The 18436-nt window shown below is 44.8% G+C and overlaps 1 protein-coding gene and 3 non-coding genes across 4 annotated transcripts; all 4 read left to right on the forward strand.

Moving 5' to 3' along the window:
- Positions 1-6906: 6906 nt before the first annotated feature.
- On the forward strand, positions 6907-16320 carry ATP5F1B (ATP synthase F1 subunit beta). The gene is made up of 10 exons (XM_040341031.1): positions 6907-7061; positions 9009-9191; positions 9410-9584; positions 10761-10882; positions 12277-12461; positions 14144-14302; positions 14391-14513; positions 14879-15091; positions 15176-15377; positions 16089-16320. Exons 1-10 carry the CDS (start codon positions 6953-6955, stop codon positions 16184-16186), a joined length of 1569 nt encoding a protein of 522 aa, XP_040196965.1. The 5' UTR covers positions 6907-6952; the 3' UTR covers positions 16187-16320.
- Positions 9264-9336, forward strand: LOC120929771. Its single transcript, XR_005747471.1, has one exon. It is a non-coding gene; the product is annotated as a small nucleolar RNA SNORD59 (small nucleolar RNA).
- LOC120929773 lies at positions 12125-12198 on the forward strand. The gene has a single exon (XR_005747473.1). It is a non-coding gene; the product is annotated as a small nucleolar RNA SNORD59 (small nucleolar RNA).
- Positions 14731-14799, forward strand: LOC120929772. Its single transcript, XR_005747472.1, has one exon. It is a non-coding gene; the product is annotated as a small nucleolar RNA SNORD59 (small nucleolar RNA).
- Positions 16321-18436: the final 2116 nt, after the last annotated feature.

Genomic DNA, 18436 nt, shown 5'->3' on the forward strand with positions numbered 1-18436 from the left:
TATATATGTAAATTTTTTAAAAAGGAGGGGGGATTGAAAAGGGGGGGGGAACAAGAGAAATTCAAATAGCTCCACTAACCCTCAAATGTCAAAAAGTGAAAGATGAAATCAATGCTTTCCAAACTGAATCCATCTGTACTGTATGTGGTTTTCGGATTAAGATTGCCTTGTATAGTATTTTTGCCTATGTAACATTGTAATGTTATTTCATGGTCTTTTTTTTCAAACTTTTAGAATTGATGTAAACGCTTGCAAGAAATATGTCATATACAAATCTAGAGTCCTAAAGAAGCGGTTGGTATCCGCAAAACACGTTCACCATTTTACAACATTTTGGGCCAGATTCACATAGGCTAGCGGATCTTAAGATCCGCGTAACCTATGTGATTTAAGATCCGCCGCCGCAAGTTTTTGAGGCAAGTGGGTAATTCACAAAACACTTACCTCAAAACTTGCGGCGGCGTATCGTAAATCCCCCGGCGGAATTCAAATTCCGCGGCTAGGGGGAGTGTACTATTCAAATCAGGCGCGTTCCCGCGCCGTTCGAATAGCGCATGCGCCGTCCGGAAATTTTCCCAGCGTGCATTGCTCCCAATGACGTCGCTAGGACGTCATTGGTTTCGGCGTGAGCGTAACTTGCGTCCATCGCTTTTGTGAATCGACGTACGCAAACGACGTAAGAAAAAAAATTGGACGGCCATACTTAACATTGGCTGCGCCTCATAGAAGCAGGGGTAACTATACGCCGGAAAAAGCCGAACGCAAACGACCTAAAAAAAAAGCGCTGTGCGTTCGTTTCGGAATCGGCGTATCACCTCATTTGCATAATCGTCTCGTAAATAAAGCGAAACGCCACCTAGCGGCCAGCCTGGAATTGCAGCCTAAGATCGACGGTGTAACATAGTTACACCTGTCGGATCTTAGGCATATCTATGCGTAACTGATTCTATGAATCAGTCGCATAGATACGACCGGCACAACTCAGAGATACGACGGTGTATCAGGAGATACACCGTCGTATCTCTATGTGAATCTGGCCCAGAGTATGTGGAAGAAGGAATTTCCTCTCTTTTATGATATATGATGAATTCAAATTTTTCTGCCCATTTCTTGGGAGATTTTAGTCTATGTTCATAATAAATGATGATGATATTTTAGAATGTGTAGTTCCTCTTTTTTTTTTACCAGTGAGTCATCCTAGACCACCCAGTTTTGTTGTTTTTTCATTGTACCTATTTTTGGGTTAAAGGGTGCAACGGATCTCGGATACTCCGGCTGGGCACCTCCACCAGACCTGTGTCTCCTGTCCTTCAAACGCACCCGCAGCTTGCAGACTCACAATAACCAGCCCTTAACCCCCCAATCACGAGGCAAGCCACACAGGTATTGAGGGTTAAACATGCAGAGCATAAACTGTTTATTAGGTACAAAACATACACCTTTAAACACAATTAGGGACACTCCCCTTAGCCTTGTCATAGAGGGGGTAGGGGACAAGGAAGAACCAATGGGAACTCAACACTTGTACATTGAAACAGAAACTACAGTTGAAACACATAAAGGGATTATGATAAGCAGACCTTTTGTCTGCATGCCATGACATAATTAACACAATAACAAGAAGTTGGGATGCAGGTGCTATAGGGACCTTCATTACTTTAGGAATACCACCATCTTGTATATGCCTTTATCAGCTAAAAGTACATTGTTTGTGGAATAAAAGTATATATTTAGCCCAGCTGGGCCAATAAGTTAAGGTAGCCAGAAACTACTCCACGAGCCCAGCCACAGATACCGCGTTCACCCGGTTCCAATGAACCGGCGACCGTGGACACAAATGTATGGAGGTGGCATCTCTCCAACTGGTGGGAGATGGCAAATAGCCCTCCAAATCTCCCGTTCTCTGCTGGGCCATAGTCTGTGGGTAGGAGGCCAGCCCCTCCAAAACACACAGTGGCAGTGGGCTCGGTCATAAAGGGGTTGTAAGCCCTCAAAGTTTTTCACCTTAATGCATTCTTGATGCCGGTATCTTGGGTCCTGATTGGATAGATTGACAGCAGCGCAGCCATTGGCTCCCGCTGCTGTCCATCAAATCCAATGATTCAGTGCCGGGGGTGGGGCCTAGTCCTGCTATCTGAGTCAATAGATGCAGCAGCAGGACACAGGAGCGCACACGCACTAGTGCCCCGAGGGAGAGCGCTTCTCCAACAATAATAATATTAACCACTTCTCGCCCAAGGTACGTCTATAAACATCTTTGACATTGAGCGGGGATATCTGAATGATGCCTGCAGCTACAGGCATCATTCAGATATCGTCTTTTAGAGCCAGCGATTCTGTGCACTGTTAAGAATGATCATAGCGGCTGTTCCGCCGCTTGATCATTCTTACAGGTGGCGAGAGGGGACACCCCCCCCTCCCGCTGCTTCTACCGACTCACCGGTGCGATCACAGGAGTCTCTATGATCGTTGGGAAGACGGGCGCAATGTTATGACATCACGGCCTCTGCATTAAAAAAAAACGGTGCCGCCTCGGCTGGGAAGCTGTGATTGCTTTTTCTATTATTTCAGGCTTCCCAGCCTAGAGATGAGATATGGGGTCTTATTGACCCCATATCTCACTGTAAAGAGGACCTGTCATGCTTATTTCTATTACAAGAGATGTTTACATTCCTTAAAAGCGCCCATGCTGAAGCGCTTTGGCAGCGCTGCCCACACATTCCAATGGGCAGGGGCAGTGCAAATCGCCCCAAAGATGCTGCTTGCAGGACTTTTTTTAACGTCCTGCAAGTGCACCGCCCCAGTGTGAAAGCACTCAAGCTTTCACACTGGGACTGCAGATGAGCCATTTTTCAACGCTAAAGCGCCTGAAAAATGCCCCAGTGTGAAAGGGGTCTAAAGGAATCAGAGCGATATATATAATCTGTGGGATGGAGAAGAGGGGTGAAGAAAAGAGTGTTTAACCACTTCCAGACCTTAGGTGTTTTTCAGATTTGGTGTTTGCAAGACTAAAACAGTTTTTTCTGCTAGAAAATTACTTAAAACCCCCAAACATTATATATTTTTTTTCTAACACCCTAGAGAATAAAATAGTGGTCATTCCAATACTTTTTGTCACACGTATTTGAGCAGCGGTCTTACAAGCGCACTTTTTTTGGAAAAAATTCACTTTTTTGAATTAAAAAATAAGACAACAATAAATTTGGCCCAATTTTTTTATATATTGTGAAAGATAATGTTACGCCGAGTAAATTGATACCCAACATGTCACGCTTAAAAATTGCGCCCGCTCTTGGCATGGCGTCAAACTTTTACCCTTAAAAATCTCGATAGGCGATGTTTAAAAAATTCTAGAGATTGCATTTTTTTAGCTACAGAGTAGGCCTAGGGCTAGAATTATTGCTCTCGCTTTAACGATCGTGGCGATACCTCACTTGTGTGATTTGAACACCGTTTTCATATGCGGGCGCTACTAGCGTATGCGTTCGCTTCTGCGCGCGAGCTCGTCGGGACGGGGCGCTTTAAAAAAAAAAATTTGGGGTTTTCTTATTTTTTTTATTACTTTTTACACTGAAAAAAAAAATTGATCACTTTTATTCCTATTATAAGGAATGTAAACATCCCTTGTAATAGAAAAAAGCATGACAGGTCCTCTTAAATATGAGATCTGGGGTCAAAAAGACCTCCGATCTCATATTTAGACTTAAATGCAAAAAAAAAAAAAAAAAAAATTTGAAACTGTCATTTTTTCAAATGACAAAAAAAAAATTGTCTCTTTAACCTCTTCCATACCGGGCAGTTATACACACTTCCATACCAGGCCTATTCTGGCACTTCTCTCCTACATGTACAAATCATAATTTTTTTGCTAGAAAATTACGCAGAACCCCCAAACATTATATATGGTTTTTTAGCAGACACCCTAGGGAATAAAACGACGGTCATTGAAACCTTTTATCTTGCACGGTATTTGCGCAATAATTTTTCAAACGCCTTTTTTTTGGAAAAAAATTGTTTCATGAATTAAAAAAAACAGTAAAGTTAGCCCCATTTTTTTGTAAAATAGGAAAGATGATGTTACACCGAGTAAATAGATACCTAACATGTCACGCTTTAAAATTGCGCACACTCATGGAATGGCGCCAAACTTCGGTACTTAAAAATCTCCATAGGCAACGATTTGAAAATTTTTACAGGTTACCAGTTTAGATTTACAGAGGAGATCTAGTGCTAGAATTGTTGCTGGCACTCTAACGCACGCGGCGATACCTCACATATGTGGTTTAACCGGCATTTACATATGTCGGCGGGACTTGCGTGTGCGTTCGCTTCTGCGCGCAAGCTACCGGGGACAGGGGCGTTAAAAAAATAAATTTTATTTCTTTTTTTTTTTTTATATATTTATTTTTTTTTTATCACTTTTATTCCTATTACAAGGAATGTAAACATCCCTTGTAATAGGAATGTGTGTGACAGGTCCTCTTTATGGAGAGATGCGGGGTCAATAAGACCCCACATCTCTCCTCCAGGCTGGAAAGCATGAAATCGGTGAAAAAAAATTCACCGATCTCATGCTTGCTGTTGCTTAGCAGCCGCAATCGCGGCTTTGTTTACTTACGGGGACCCGGGCGTGACGTCATCACATCGCGCCCGGGTCCTCCGACGGTCATAGAGATGACTGGTGACCATCTGGTCACCAGTCATCTCTATGCTTCCTGCGAGCGCCGGACGATTCGTTCTCCGGGCCCCCGATGGCACGGGAGAGCCCGGAGAAGCACCGGATGGCGGCGGGAGGGGGGGGATGTCCCCTCCCGCCGCCTGTAAGAACGATCTAGCGGCGGAACCGCCGCTATGATCGTTCTTACGTTGTGCAGAATCGCCGGCAGTTTAGAAGGATATCTGAATGATGCCTCTAGCTGCAGGCATCATTCAGATATCCCCCCCACAAAGCCCAGGACGTCATATGACGTCCACTCTGAACGGCAGAGGTTCTTTGTGGACGTCATTTTACTATGGACCGGTAGGGAAGTGGTTAAGAGGCTGGGCGGGACTGACGTTTTGACATCACTTCCGCCCAGCAGAGCTATGGGGACGGGCGAAGGAGATTTTTCCTTCAGTCTCGTCCCCGCTCAGCTGCCGAACGGTCCCGATCTCCTCCGCCGCTACCGACGGCTCCGGTAAGCGGCGGAGGGCGCGGGAGAGCCCCGCCACCGATAACGGCGAATTCGCCGCGGAGACCGCCGTTATCGTGTACCAGACCGCGCACACTAAAGATCGATACCTCGGTTGTGGCAGCAGCTACTGCCGTTACCGAGATATCAATCTTTAAAAACAGGACGTACATCGTCGTGCGCAGGTCTGGAAGTGGTTAAGGAAAGAGGACACAACTGTGAGGAGAGGTCGAGCGCACGTTATTAGAATCACTGTGAGACCGGGTTCACAGGTGTGGGAATCAAAGCTGTTGCCACACCCGCAGTCAAAATGTACTGCTCTTGAGGCTGGATTTACACTTGTGCGGAGCGAATTTCAGCTCTGTTATCTCTGCAGAGAGATAAGAGAACTGTTCAGCAGATCATCTCCGTTTTAGCTGTGAATTTGGAGACCTGGGAGAGGGGAAGGGGAAAGTGTATTGAGGTGAATGAGAGAAATCCTGAAGAGAAATTAATACATCTGCGAATCAGATGCGTGCCCATAGAAGATAATGGGCCTGAATTCGCACCTGGGCCGCACCGCAATGCCTAGAAAACGCACACATTTTTTCTGCAATGCGCAGTGCCAATGCATCGCACATATATGAACCAGCCTCATTGAAATCAATGTATTTTATAATGTTATGCGAATTGGATGCGGTTTAAGCCGCACTCAGTTTGCATAGGTGTGAACCCGGCCTTAGAGATTCATTCTAAAAAGAGAAGTATGAGAATGTTTTTTATTTTTTTTAATACTTACCTAGGTGGATGCAGAATCTGTCCTTCCAGCGCTCACTGAAACGCTGGGCTGTGGAGGGGGCGGGAACATCCGACTCTCATTGGCTCGCTAAGAGCTGAGCCTGTTGTCGGTCCAGGCATGTGGGACGGTCTTGATCATGATCTTTCCCAAACCTGAACCAGACTGCCACATCATCCAACAATGGGCTTCAAGCCCGCTGTCTGCTGAAAACAGGTCACAGGAGGGCAGAACGAATCCACACCTGTTATCCACTGGAGAAGTACAGCCAAAACAAGCTTTGACTGTACTTCTCATTTAACGGCACATCTCAACCCTTAGCATGAAGAAGCACCGTGCGATTTCCCTGCGGTCACGCTTTAAAAAGCCTCAAACAGCAATTTTTTTTTGCAGAAACCTCAAGCACAGCAGTCCATTCAAACGACTATGATGCCATGCCCATAAAAACGTGGGCCGCAAACCTGCAGACCTTGGGTAAATGCTGGGAGTCCAGCCATGTCACAGGCGGGCACCATCATCTTCTCAGACAGGCCCTGTCTAATTTTCCCATAATGCAGTGCACACAGAAAGGAAACCACACAAGGCCTACTGACAGGACAGTGATGATTACACATGTCAGAGCCCTGCTGACCAGTTCCGCGCACACCTTGATATTGACCTATAGACTTCTCCATGTGTTCCGCCACTATTCTTCCCTGAGTTCCCTCAAAGACACTGAAGGACATGACCGCGCAGGTCACGCAGCCACTCAAACCACGCCCCACTAGTGATTGACACACTGCTTTCTGCCACACCCCGCCCCGTTAAGACTGACGCGCCCACAAGCCTATATTATCCAATAGAAATAAAGAATGTACTAAAGTGGCACCAGTTTCGTCAAACCGCGACAGAGCCCTCCCCGTGACGTGTCATTACGTACCGTCGGCTTCCCTTCTTGAGCCCGCCTCCGGAGCTAGATCTGCCGAGTGCTTCTTCTCTGCTGCTGCTCTCCCCTTCAGACGCCGCCATGTTAGGAGCTGTAGGACGCTGCTCCGCCGGGGCCCTCAAGGCCTTCAAGCCGGCCGCCAGCGCTCTCCAGGGCCTGCTAAGAAGCGCTCCTGTGGCTCTGCACTCCCGTAAGTAGTCCGCAGCGCCGCGTTAGGCTTTGACCTAGGCGTGTCATTGAATGGCGGGCCGGGCCTATGTGGTGCGGGCTGAGCCTGAGACACGCCGCTCTCCCTCAATGACACGCCGAGCCTTGGCATAGGGAAGGACGCTTCACTGGTTATCGGAGGGTGCTAGCGGGGGCATGCTGGGCGTGTACCTGACGGCCTGGGCCTGTGTGACCTCCCTCATCCCTGACCTTGTGTGCGGCCTTCACGTGTGCTGTCAGTTCTTCAGTACAGAGGGGCCGCCTGTCCTCCAGGCTTTCCTATCCGACATCATTGTGTATGCCGTGCCCCCCTTCTATAGTGGCATGGATTTCCGGGTACGAGGCCCAGGCCTTGAAGGTTAATCTGGGAAACCTTTGTCCCGTCATCCTCCGCTAGTGTCGTCTCCATTTACATGGCTGCATGATATATTCTGCCCCCTTAATAGTGCATTTTTTTCCAAGGGCCATAATCTTTCTTTTCTGGGGCCTCCCAGTGCTGCTCCCCTTCTCAAGTCTCCCCACGGATGAGCTGCTTTCTGGTGACACAGCAGGACAGGATTTGACAGCAGTGGGAGCCAATGGCTCCTGCTGCAATCTATCCATTGAGAGGCAGTGGCAGGAGCTGCTGTGCTTCCCTGTTGCTGGAACAATTTGGCTGGGGGGGGGGGGGTGTGTCTGCAGCCCAAGGATTTTCACCTTAATGCATAGAATGAGTTTTAAGGTGAAAAACTGAGGGTTTACGGCTTCACTGTTGGGTGACTTTAATTTATGTGGTGCCTCCGTTGTATAATCTTGGGGTCTGGAGTTGTAGCAAAGTAGTGCAATGACCTTTTACAAAATTGCACCAATCTCAGTTGCATTAATGTGAATGAACACCATTGAAAACAATGATTTTTTTTTTTTTTTCTTGCCATTTGAATCAAGTTCCACATGTTGTGAACCATGCCTAAAACAAGAAGCCCTACAAGCGTGTCTAAACATTTTTATATATAAGTGTGGGGGGAACGTCTGACTGTTGTCCCTGGGACAGGTTTTATTTTGTCTGGCTTCCGGCCCTAGTGACATTGATCACTAGACACAGGGATCTCTCTAGCAGGGGCACAGACGGCAAGGTTACGGACTCCATGCCACCGAACCCAAATTACTTTAATTTTGGGGTCTATCAATTTTTACACGACTTTCACCTGAGCTTCATACACTTTTTTTTTTATTATTTAAACTTTATTTGTTTTGGGTATTTCTATAGCACCATCTATTTATGCAGTGCTTTACATGTGTATATTGTACATTCGCATCACTCCCTGCCCTCAAGAAGCTTACAATCTAAAGTCCTTGAATCACGCTTGTATGAGAATTAATTTAGAGTGAACCAATAACCCACTAGCATGTCTTTGGAGTGTGGGATAGAACTGGTGTACCCAGAGAAAACCCGCACAGGGAGAATATGCAAACTTCAGGCAGGTAGTGCCATGGTTGGGATTCAAACTGATGACCCTAGAGCTGCTATGCTGGGGTGCTAACCACTTTCCACTCTGCTGCCCCACTTTGATGAACTTCATGTGATGGTATACAGTGTCACACTGCATTCATGTCACTGCACAGCAGCATGATTACATGCAAAGCCATCCAGTGAGGTGTGATGTTATGAACTCCTGTTGCATTATATGGCAAAGCTCCGTAATGCAGTGGAACACCACATTCTGAGCTGAACATATGAAAACTATTGCTGTCTGTGTCCTTGCACTTATGGGAATCAAAATGGAGACAATTGCACATAATGTAAATGCATGTGAATGTTCAAAAACTTTTGTAAACGGACCCTTTTTTTTAAAATGTGTCTAATGGTGGTTCTAAAACTTTTTTTTTTTTTTTTATGTGTGTATGGACATCTTGGAGTTTTGCTTGAAAAACATGTTTTCTTTATCTTTAGGGCGAGACTATGCAGCACAGACTTCTCCAGCAGCGAAACCTGGTGTAGCATCAGGCCGCATTGTGGCTGTCATTGGAGCTGTCGTTGATGTCCAGTTTGATGGAGACCTTCCACCTATTCTAAATGCGCTGGAGGTCCAGGGCAGGGACACCAGGCTGGTTCTGGAAGTGGCTCAACACTTGGGTAATTATGCACAGTGTTAATTGTTTTGTGCTTGACTTAATCTGCAAATTTACTTCATTAAAATATCAAATTCCTTCGTTGATGATTCAAAGTTATGACTTTCGTTCTTCTGAGCCTCCTGAAGCAACTTACTTATCTGAGAGGGATGTATGTAATAACATCATAGTAGCCCTTTTCTGACCTTGAGTCTTACCTAGTGCTTTATATTCTGCCTTCAGGTGAAAACACTGTTCGTACCATTGCTATGGATGGTACTGAAGGTTTAGTCAGAGGGCAAAAGGTTCTCGACGCTGGCACACCAATCAAAATTCCTGTGGGGCCTGAGACTCTTGGAAGAATTATGAATGTCATTGGTGAGCCCATTGATGAAAGAGGTCCTATTACAACAAAACAGTGAGTCCTATATCTTTTTTTCCCTCAACATTAACCCTTTCAAACAGCCTGCAAAATGAAATTGATTCAATATTCTAAAAGCCTAGTAAACTCATTGAATGTCTTGTCTGACCATTATTTAAGGTGTCCTATAAAGAGGAATGCCATTCCTATGTCCTTCAATGAAGGTGCTAACAGGAATTTTTTTCAGAAGTTGATTTTAAGCATAGAAAGTTGCCAGGATATATAGATATTGTTTGGGGGGGGGGTTATATTACCAATTCCGGACCGCCGCATGACTATATACATCGGCGATTTGAAGTGGGTTATCCCTGTTATGGCATCAGCTAGCTGCCGTAACCCAGATATCCTCGTCTTTAGGTGGCGGACTGGTTTAAGATAATGGTGGTCTCTGCAGTGCATTCGCCGCAAGATCACCGTTGGCAGCGGGAGAGGCCCCCTCCTGTGGCTTAAAGGAGCCGTCGGTACCATAGGAGGGTGGAAGTGACATCAAAATGTCACTTCTGCCCATGACTTCTTTTTGACCCCAGATCTTATATTTAAGAGGACCTGTCATGCTTTTTTTCTATTGCAAGGTATGTTTACATTCCCTCGAAGAATAGTGTTCCAAAATTATTTTTAAACGGACCCAGTCCCGACGAGCTTGTGCACAGAAGCGACTGCATATGTGAGCAGCGCCCACATATGAGAACTCTATAAAAACCACATGTGAGGTATTGCTGTCATCGGTAGAGCAAGATCAATAATTCTAACCTAAACATCCCCTAAAAAATTCTACAGGTTGCATTTTTGAGTTAATTAAACGTTACGTTTGGAGATTTTTGAGGGAAGTTTGTCGCCATTCCACGAGCGGGGGCAATTTTGTAGCATGACATGTTGGGGTATCAATTTACTTGCTGTAACATTATTTTTCACAATATAAAAAAATTGGGCTAACTTTGCTGTTCAGTCAAAGTGTGTTTTCCAAAAAAGCGCGCTTTTAACAGCGCTGTACAAATACGGCGTGACCTAAAGTATTGCAGTGGCCACCATTTTATTCTCTAGGGTGTTAGAAAGAAAATGTATGGTTGGGGGTTTTAAGTAATTTTCTAGCAAAACTTGTTTAACTAGTAAACACCTCTGAAAAAGGCTTGGTCCTTAAGTGGTTATTGGACTATTTGCTTTGTCTTTTTTTAGGTATGCTGCTATCCATGCTGAGGCTCCTGAATTTGTAGAAATGAGTGTTGAACAAGAGATCTTGGTTACTGGCATTAAAGTGGTAGACCTTTTGGCTCCATATGCTAAAGGAGGAAAAATTGGTATGTCTAGTGGCTTTTTTTATCTGTAGTTTTGATGTACATTTTTAATAGCTTCACTAAAGGGGCTGTAAGCCCAAGTGATTGCACTACGTATTATTGATTTAGAACTCCAGACCCCCCTACTTGTGAAAGTGAGCAGCATGAACCCTGCTGTGTTAAAAATGCTGGGTCTTTAAAGCGGATGTCCCTGAAAAATGTCAAATGTGACACCGGAGGGGGGAGGGTTCCAATCAGCGGGAGTTCCACTTTAGGGTTTTTAAAGTGGTGGTACAAACCTTAAATTGACACTAAATGATATCCTTATTCTCATTGGAAAAAATTGTGTTTTTTTTTTATTTTTTTTTGGGCTACTGAAGTTTTATATTAAAGCGAAAAGGCCGCCGTACAAAAAATACCAAAAGCTAGCAGCTACAAATGCTGCAGCTGCTGACTTTTAATATTGGGACACTTGCCTGTCCTGGAGTCCAGCAACGTCTGCAGCAGGAGATGAGCAATGTCACTCTGTTGCCCCCACTGCCATCCTCGGTGAGGGAACCAGGACAGGAAGTGAAGCATTGCGGCTTTACTGCCCAGTTCCCTACGGCGCATGCGCGAGTCAAGCTGCACCATGCTCACTGGTCCCCGCTGTGTTCTGGGAGCCGCGTGTTTCCCAGCACACGGGGGGGGGGGGGGTTTGGGAGAGTGACTTGCTACCCGCAGGTCTCCGCAGAGGACTCCCGGAGGTGGGTGCAAATACTTGTCTTAGACAGGTATCTGCTCCCCCTGGAATGTGTCAAATGTGACACCGGAGGGAGGGGAGGGTTCCGATGAGTGGAATTTCCTCTTTGGGGTTGAGCTCCTGCTTTAAATGGGCAGTTTTATTTAACAGACCAAGCGAAGCGGTCTTTGTCATAAATGCCTCTACTGGCCTGTCAGCGGTAATGTGATGTGAACTGAATGTGCACTTGCTATTGCATTTACCGCACCTTTGCTATATTGTGGCTCCCATACTCAGGAGTAATGTCATTGCAGCCAAAGAGATGGAACACAGAAGAAAGACCAGGCAAAGATGAAGCACCCTGTACTTGGGGAGTGGTGACAGTGTAATCTGCCATAACGTGCTAGAGTGCACTGCATACTAGCACATAACGAGCCCCTTTCCTCCTCTGACCCGACATCCCAACATTGTTAAAATATATAAACTTTTTGTATATGGGGAGACTCGGTTCACGTCTAAAAGATTTATTAGCAATTTGAAAGTTTCCTGATATGATGATTCTAACTTTGACTTTCGTTCTTCTGAGATTATCTGAAGTAACTGATCAAATCTGATGTGGAAACTCCTCTAATTGTCAGAAATTACATTGTGTTGTAAGGAATGTCTAACTTTTTTTTTTTTTTTTTGCTCACTACAGGTTTATTCGGTGGTGCTGGTGTGGGCAAAACTGTACTGATTATGGAGCTGATCAACAATGTAGCCAAAGCTCATGGTGGATATTCCGTGTTTGCTGGTGTGGGAGAACGCACCCGTGAAGGAAATGATCTGTATCATGAAATGATTGAGTCTGGCGTCATCAACTTGAAGGACACAACGTCGAAGGTACTTATTTTTTTTTTATTTTTTTCTTTGGTTTCCCTGTTTTTTAAAAACCTTGCCTAGGTTCTGCTTAAAGCGGAGCTCCACCCTACTTGAATACATGAGCTCAATCATACAGCAGCTTCTAATACAGTTCAAAACTGAATTATTTTTTTGTACAGTACCTTTTCCACATCTTAACTGCTTCCTGTCTGATGTGTGGGTAGTGCGTCATTTCCTGTAACCACACTGTCTTGGGAGCTTTTTCATTGCTCCCAGGAGTCATTCCGGAGCTTCACTGCCATCTTGCTACACCCCTGCACAGTAATGATAGTGAGAAGGGGGCAGGCAGACATATTGTTACACCCACCAGAGTTTTAGATTTCAGTTAACACAACGGAGCTTGTATGCTTACAGTATTTGTAATTCTGGACTGTTTACATGTTAAATGTGAAAATCAGAGGTGTTCTGTCACATTAGCAACCATGTAAAGTCAGCAGGTTTGCTGCTTTTCAAATAAAATACTGTATTTATAGGGGTTGTAAAGGAAAACCTTTTATCCTAAATAGCTTCCTTTACCGCAGTGCAGTCCTCCTTCACTTACCTCATCCTTCGACTTTGCTTTTTTAAATGTCCTTTCTTCTGAGAAATCCTCACTTCCTGTTCTTCTGTCTGTAACTACACACAGTAATGCAAGGCTTTCTCCCTGGTGTGGAGAAAGCCTCTTGAGGGGGCGAGCAGGAGGGTCAGGACACTCTACTTGGCAGATAAAGGAGCTGTGTGTTAGTGGGTGTCTTGACACTCCTGCTCGCCCCCTCAAGAGGCTTTCTCCACACCAGGGAGAGCCTCGCATTACTGCGTGTGGTTAGACAGAACAGGAAGTGAGTATTTCTCAGAAGAAATGAGGACATTTAAAAGCAAAATTGAAGGATGAGGAAAGTGAAGGAGGACTGCACTAAAATACAGGAAGCTATTGAGATATATATATATATATATATATATATATATATATATATATATATATTCTCTCTAATTTTTTTTTTTTCTTCCCTTTACAACCCCTTTAAACATATAAGCTCCGTTTTTGTCTTGAAAATAACTGAAATCTGAAACTCTGGGTGTAACAAAATGTCAACTTGTACTTCTCACTCCATTACTGTGCGGGGTGTAGCAAGATGGCAGTGACGGAACTGAGCATGCGTGGGACCGAGCGGTGAATGCTGGGAGTTCAGAATTCACTGCAACAATGAAGTGCTTGTGGGCTTCTCTTGCCCACAAGCAAAACAGAAACTGCGCCACTAAGGACATAAAAGTTGACGTTCCATACAAAACGGATGAATAAAAATGCCAGAAGTGAGTTTTTTTTTTTTTTTTTTTTTTTTTTATACGCCTTTAATGCAAAAAGACTGGCCGCAGGAGACCTGCTTTAAGCACTTCAGCCCCCGCAGGTTTTACCCCCTTCCTGGCCAGAGCACTTTTTACAATCTGGCACTGCACCGCTTTAACTGACAATTGTGCGGTCGTTCACTGTACTCGAGCAACATTTTTCTCACACACTTTTTTTTTTTTTTTTTTTTTTTTTTTTTTTTTATATATGCTGCTTGCTCCCAGGAGTTTTAACTCCTCTGTGTAGGCCTTGGTGTGTTTATTGGCTTGTGGAACATTGATATTCTGTTGCATAATTCAGCTATGTTTCCTGTTTACAGGTAGCCTTGGTATATGGACAAATGAATGAACCACCAGGTGCTAGAGCTCGTGTAGCCTTGACTGGACTTACTGTTGCTGAATATTTCAGAGATCAAGAGGGACAAGATGTGCTACTTTTCATTGACAACATTTTCAGGTTTACCCAGGCTGGCTCAGAGGTGATGTCTAAATCTCTCTACACATTCTTCCTTGTAATATAAATTGGTATTCTAAACTTGTATTACCTTGACTTCATATTTGTTTTAGGTGTCTGCCTTGCTGGGTCGTATTCCCTCTGCTGTTGGTTACCAACCAACCTTGGCTACTGATATGGGTACCATGCAGGAAAGAATCACAACCACAAAGAAAGGATCTATTACCTCTGTGCAGGTTTGTATATATAATTTTTATAAATGGATCTCGTCATATAGACTTTTCATTCATCCCTTAAATTGTAAACTAGCCCCACAGACTTCAAACAAAAGTAGAGGGTGCACATAGTAACCAGTCAAGTTTCCCTTTGCTTTGATCACTATAGATGTAGAATTTTTATTTTTTTTTAAATAAATTTAGTGTACTGATTGAAGAGTTGAGATTAGATTTTTTGCCTGTTGTGATGAATGACTTACTTTCGTTCTTCTGATCTTGCTGAAGCAATTTATTTCTTCTGATATGGGCAGAAAAATGTGTCCCCCTTTAAAAAAAAATGCATAAATTGGTATGTCTAATTGTTGTCCTTGTCTTCCCCCTTCTAGGCCATTTATGTGCCTGCTGATGACTTGACTGATCCAGCTCCTGCTACCACCTTTGCTCACTTGGATGCCACAACTGTACTGTCACGTGCTATTGCTGAGCTGGGAATCTATCCAGCAGTGGATCCCTTGGATTCCACTTCCCGTATTATGGATCCCAATATTGTTGGACATGAGCATTATGATGTTGCTCGTGGAGTACAGAAGATCTTGCAGGTAAATGGTTATTGTAGGGGAAAGGTGTGTGTGGTTTTTTGTTTTTGTACAGTTTTTAAAAGTGCTGCTTTTACTTTCTTGTAGGATTACAAGTCTTTGCAAGATATTATTGCCATCTTGGGTATGGATGAATTGTCAGAAGAGGACAAACTGACTGTGGCCAGAGCACGTAAGATTCAGCGTTTCCTGTCTCAGCCTTTCCAGGTTGCTGAAGTCTTTACAGGACATCTTGGTAAACTGGTTCCACTGAAGGATACCATCAAGGGTTTCCAGCAAATCCTGCAAGGTATTGTCTAAGTAGAATTAAGTAAAAGCACTTCTGATTGTAGTTTTTGTTGGTGAAAGCTTGCAGCAAAGTGGCAAGTGAAAGCTAGTTGCTGCTACCAACAGGCAAGGGTGCAATGTCTTGTAATACGCCTTAGAGTCTGGAATTTGTTGGCCTTAATCAGGCCTTGGCTTTTTCATGGAGATTGATGTTCATGTCTAGTGTTGCTCCGTCTCAAATACCTTACTGTCTGGTCGGTAACAGTGAAATCTTTTGGTACCTCATAAATTGTGGCTCAATTTCTGATTTATTTAAAGCGGAGGTTCACCCAAATAAAAAAAATTAACATTACATTCAGCCGAGTTGTCCTAATGACAATTGGCTGTTTCTTAATTTTTTATTTTTTTTTTCCCCCGTACATACCGTATTTTCACTGCCGCTTCCGGGTATGTCTTCTGTGGGACTGGGCGTTCCTAATTGACAGGCTTCCGACCGTCACATACTGCACGTCACGAGTTGCGAAACGTCGGTGCGCTGGCGCCGTATAGAGCCGGCTCGCAGTCCAGCTTCTTTTGGCAACTCGTGACGCGCCGTATGTGATGGTCGGAAGCCTGTCAATCAGGAACGCCCAGTCCCCAGACTGCTCCCATGGTCTTGTACATATTGGATCTTTTCGTACATCAGTTAGACCTTGCTCAGAATTCTTTCCCTAATCATTTTATCTTTTCGCAGGAGAATATGATCATCTCCCAGAACAGGCTTTTTACATGGTTGGCCCTATTGAAGAAGCAGTAACAAAGGCTGAAAGACTTGCAGAAGAGCACTCTTAAAAGACTTGCATTTTACTTTACAGCACTCATCCACACCATCTTGCATAATTCTTTATGCCCATGTCTGTACTGGACCATGTTGGCAAAATGTATTTAAAGTTTCCAATAAAACATCTCTCTAAAAAGATCAAAAATGTGTTAGTGACACGCTTATTAATACAAGTGCAGAATTTATATTTTCCTCCTTCCCCAGATAATTTTACTACAGGTTTGTGCTTTTGGGGTCCCCCTCTGAAAATTTACTGCTGTCCCTGAGATGCAACAATGTTGGGAATGTTTGTGCTTAAAGTGACCGTTGGTCCTATACCTATTTTGAGGTCTTCACTGTAAGCTGCACTGTATTCTGTCTTGTAACAGACTTGCCCCAGTGGACAATGCATCTCCTTGAAGTGCTTCCACATCTGCAATGGACTTTGAGAAAATACTATAGGTTTGTTCCCCATTAACACTGTTAAACAAATCCTGTCATCTTTGAAAGAACAAGGGGAGGTTCTTACCCGCGCATATATAATTTTTGCGCCATCTGTCTCATTGCAGAGCTTTATTTTCTCTCCCTGTCTTATAGCCAAATGGGGAAGTGAGGAATTCCCTGTGCATTTCTTGGACCCCCAGGTCATCAGAACTAGAGTCCCTGTTGGCAGATTTTACCTCTATTACTTTTCTAGGGACAACCTAAAATTTTCAACTGCCTCTCCAGTTCTTCTCCCTCTGCTGTCTTCATTTGCTGGGTTTTCTTCTGATGTTGACTCAACTCTTTCTCCCGCTCTAATGTTGGGTATGTGGTGTGCCACAATGTACCCCATACTCATTCACATAGGGTGGTGGCCCATTAAGGGAGGCTTCCAGATTCTAAAAGCTCTTGCCCCTCGACAACCAACAGCCAAGGTTGTTGGGGAAAAGGCCCTTGTCCTCATCAACATGGGGACAATATGCTTTAGAGTTGGGGGTGCAGGGCCCCCCTGCCCCAAATCACCCACCTCCCATGTTAAGGGCATGCAGACTGGTGTGGTTCAGGAGGGGGTGCGCTCACTCACCCCCACCTTTTTTCCTGACCTACTCGGCTGTGTGCTTGGATAAGGGTTTTGTATGATTTTAGGCAGACCCCCACACTGTTTTTGGCATGGGGGGTTCCCCCTTAAAATCCAGACCAAAGAGCCTGGTATGCTCTTGGAGGGGAACCCATGCCGTTGAAATAAAATATTGGCGTGGAGTTTCCCTTCAAGATCATCGGAGCACAAGTCACATGCCAAAGTCGGATCAGTTAGGATGGTGATTCGACTTTGATCCGACTTCAGTGATATTCAATGAGTTGAAGTAGATCAAACTCGGACCAGGTAAGACAGCTCCCATAGGGGAACATTGATTTCTCTTCCGTTCATGGATGGACACGGCAGCAATTGACCTTGGTTTATCCTTTTCAGGAGAGACTAGGCAGAAAAACAGCATTTCAAGTGTTAAAACGCTTCTCAGTATAGCTCCTCCCAGGGGGCGGGCCCCCAGGGTATATCCCTTACTCTGCCTCAGCAGCCCCAGTTATTTTTCTGCCTAGCGTCAGGAGTAGACATGGCCTTGCTGGAGTCCATGTACTCTGCAATTTATTTGCTTTTTTTTGTTCCTGCATATTTTTGATCCTGAGATCTAGGGTTATACCGATGCCAGTATCGGGACCGATACCGAGTATTAGCGGGAGTACTCGTAATCCCGCTAATACCCCCGATACTAAAATAGAATACTTACCCCCCCCCGCCGCCGCTACAACGTTAATCACCGCGGCACGGGGAACATTACAGACAGCTTTCGTTTGAATAGCTGTTTTCCCCGCCGCACATAGACACTCCCCCTTGGACGGATCTGTCCAATCGCGAGCAAGGGGAGTGTCTATGCGCAGCGAGGAAAACGGCTGTTCAAACGAACGCTGTCTGTAATGTTCCCCCGCCGCGGTGATTAATAGTAAGAATCAGTCCGCCTGAGCCCCGGACACAGTGCTGAGGAGTCTCCTATATTACTGTGTAGGGTTCCGTGCAGCCGGTGTCTCTCTCCCTGCCTGCACTGTCTGAGTTTCTGGAGCTGTGTAAATGTGTGCGGGGACACATTGCTGGAGTGACTGTGTGCTGTGAGGGGGAGAGACACACCACTGCCTTCTCCGTGCAGAGACACAGCCTCGGGCTCTTCCCCTCTGCAAGACGAGCATGTGACCTGTCTGGACAGCACAGCGGGAGGAACAAACACAGAGCCTGCCGTGCGAGATAA

Source organism: Rana temporaria, chromosome 2, assembly GCF_905171775.1.
Source record: "Rana temporaria chromosome 2, aRanTem1.1, whole genome shotgun sequence".
Classification (NCBI taxonomy): Eukaryota; Metazoa; Chordata; class Amphibia; order Anura; family Ranidae; genus Rana; species Rana temporaria.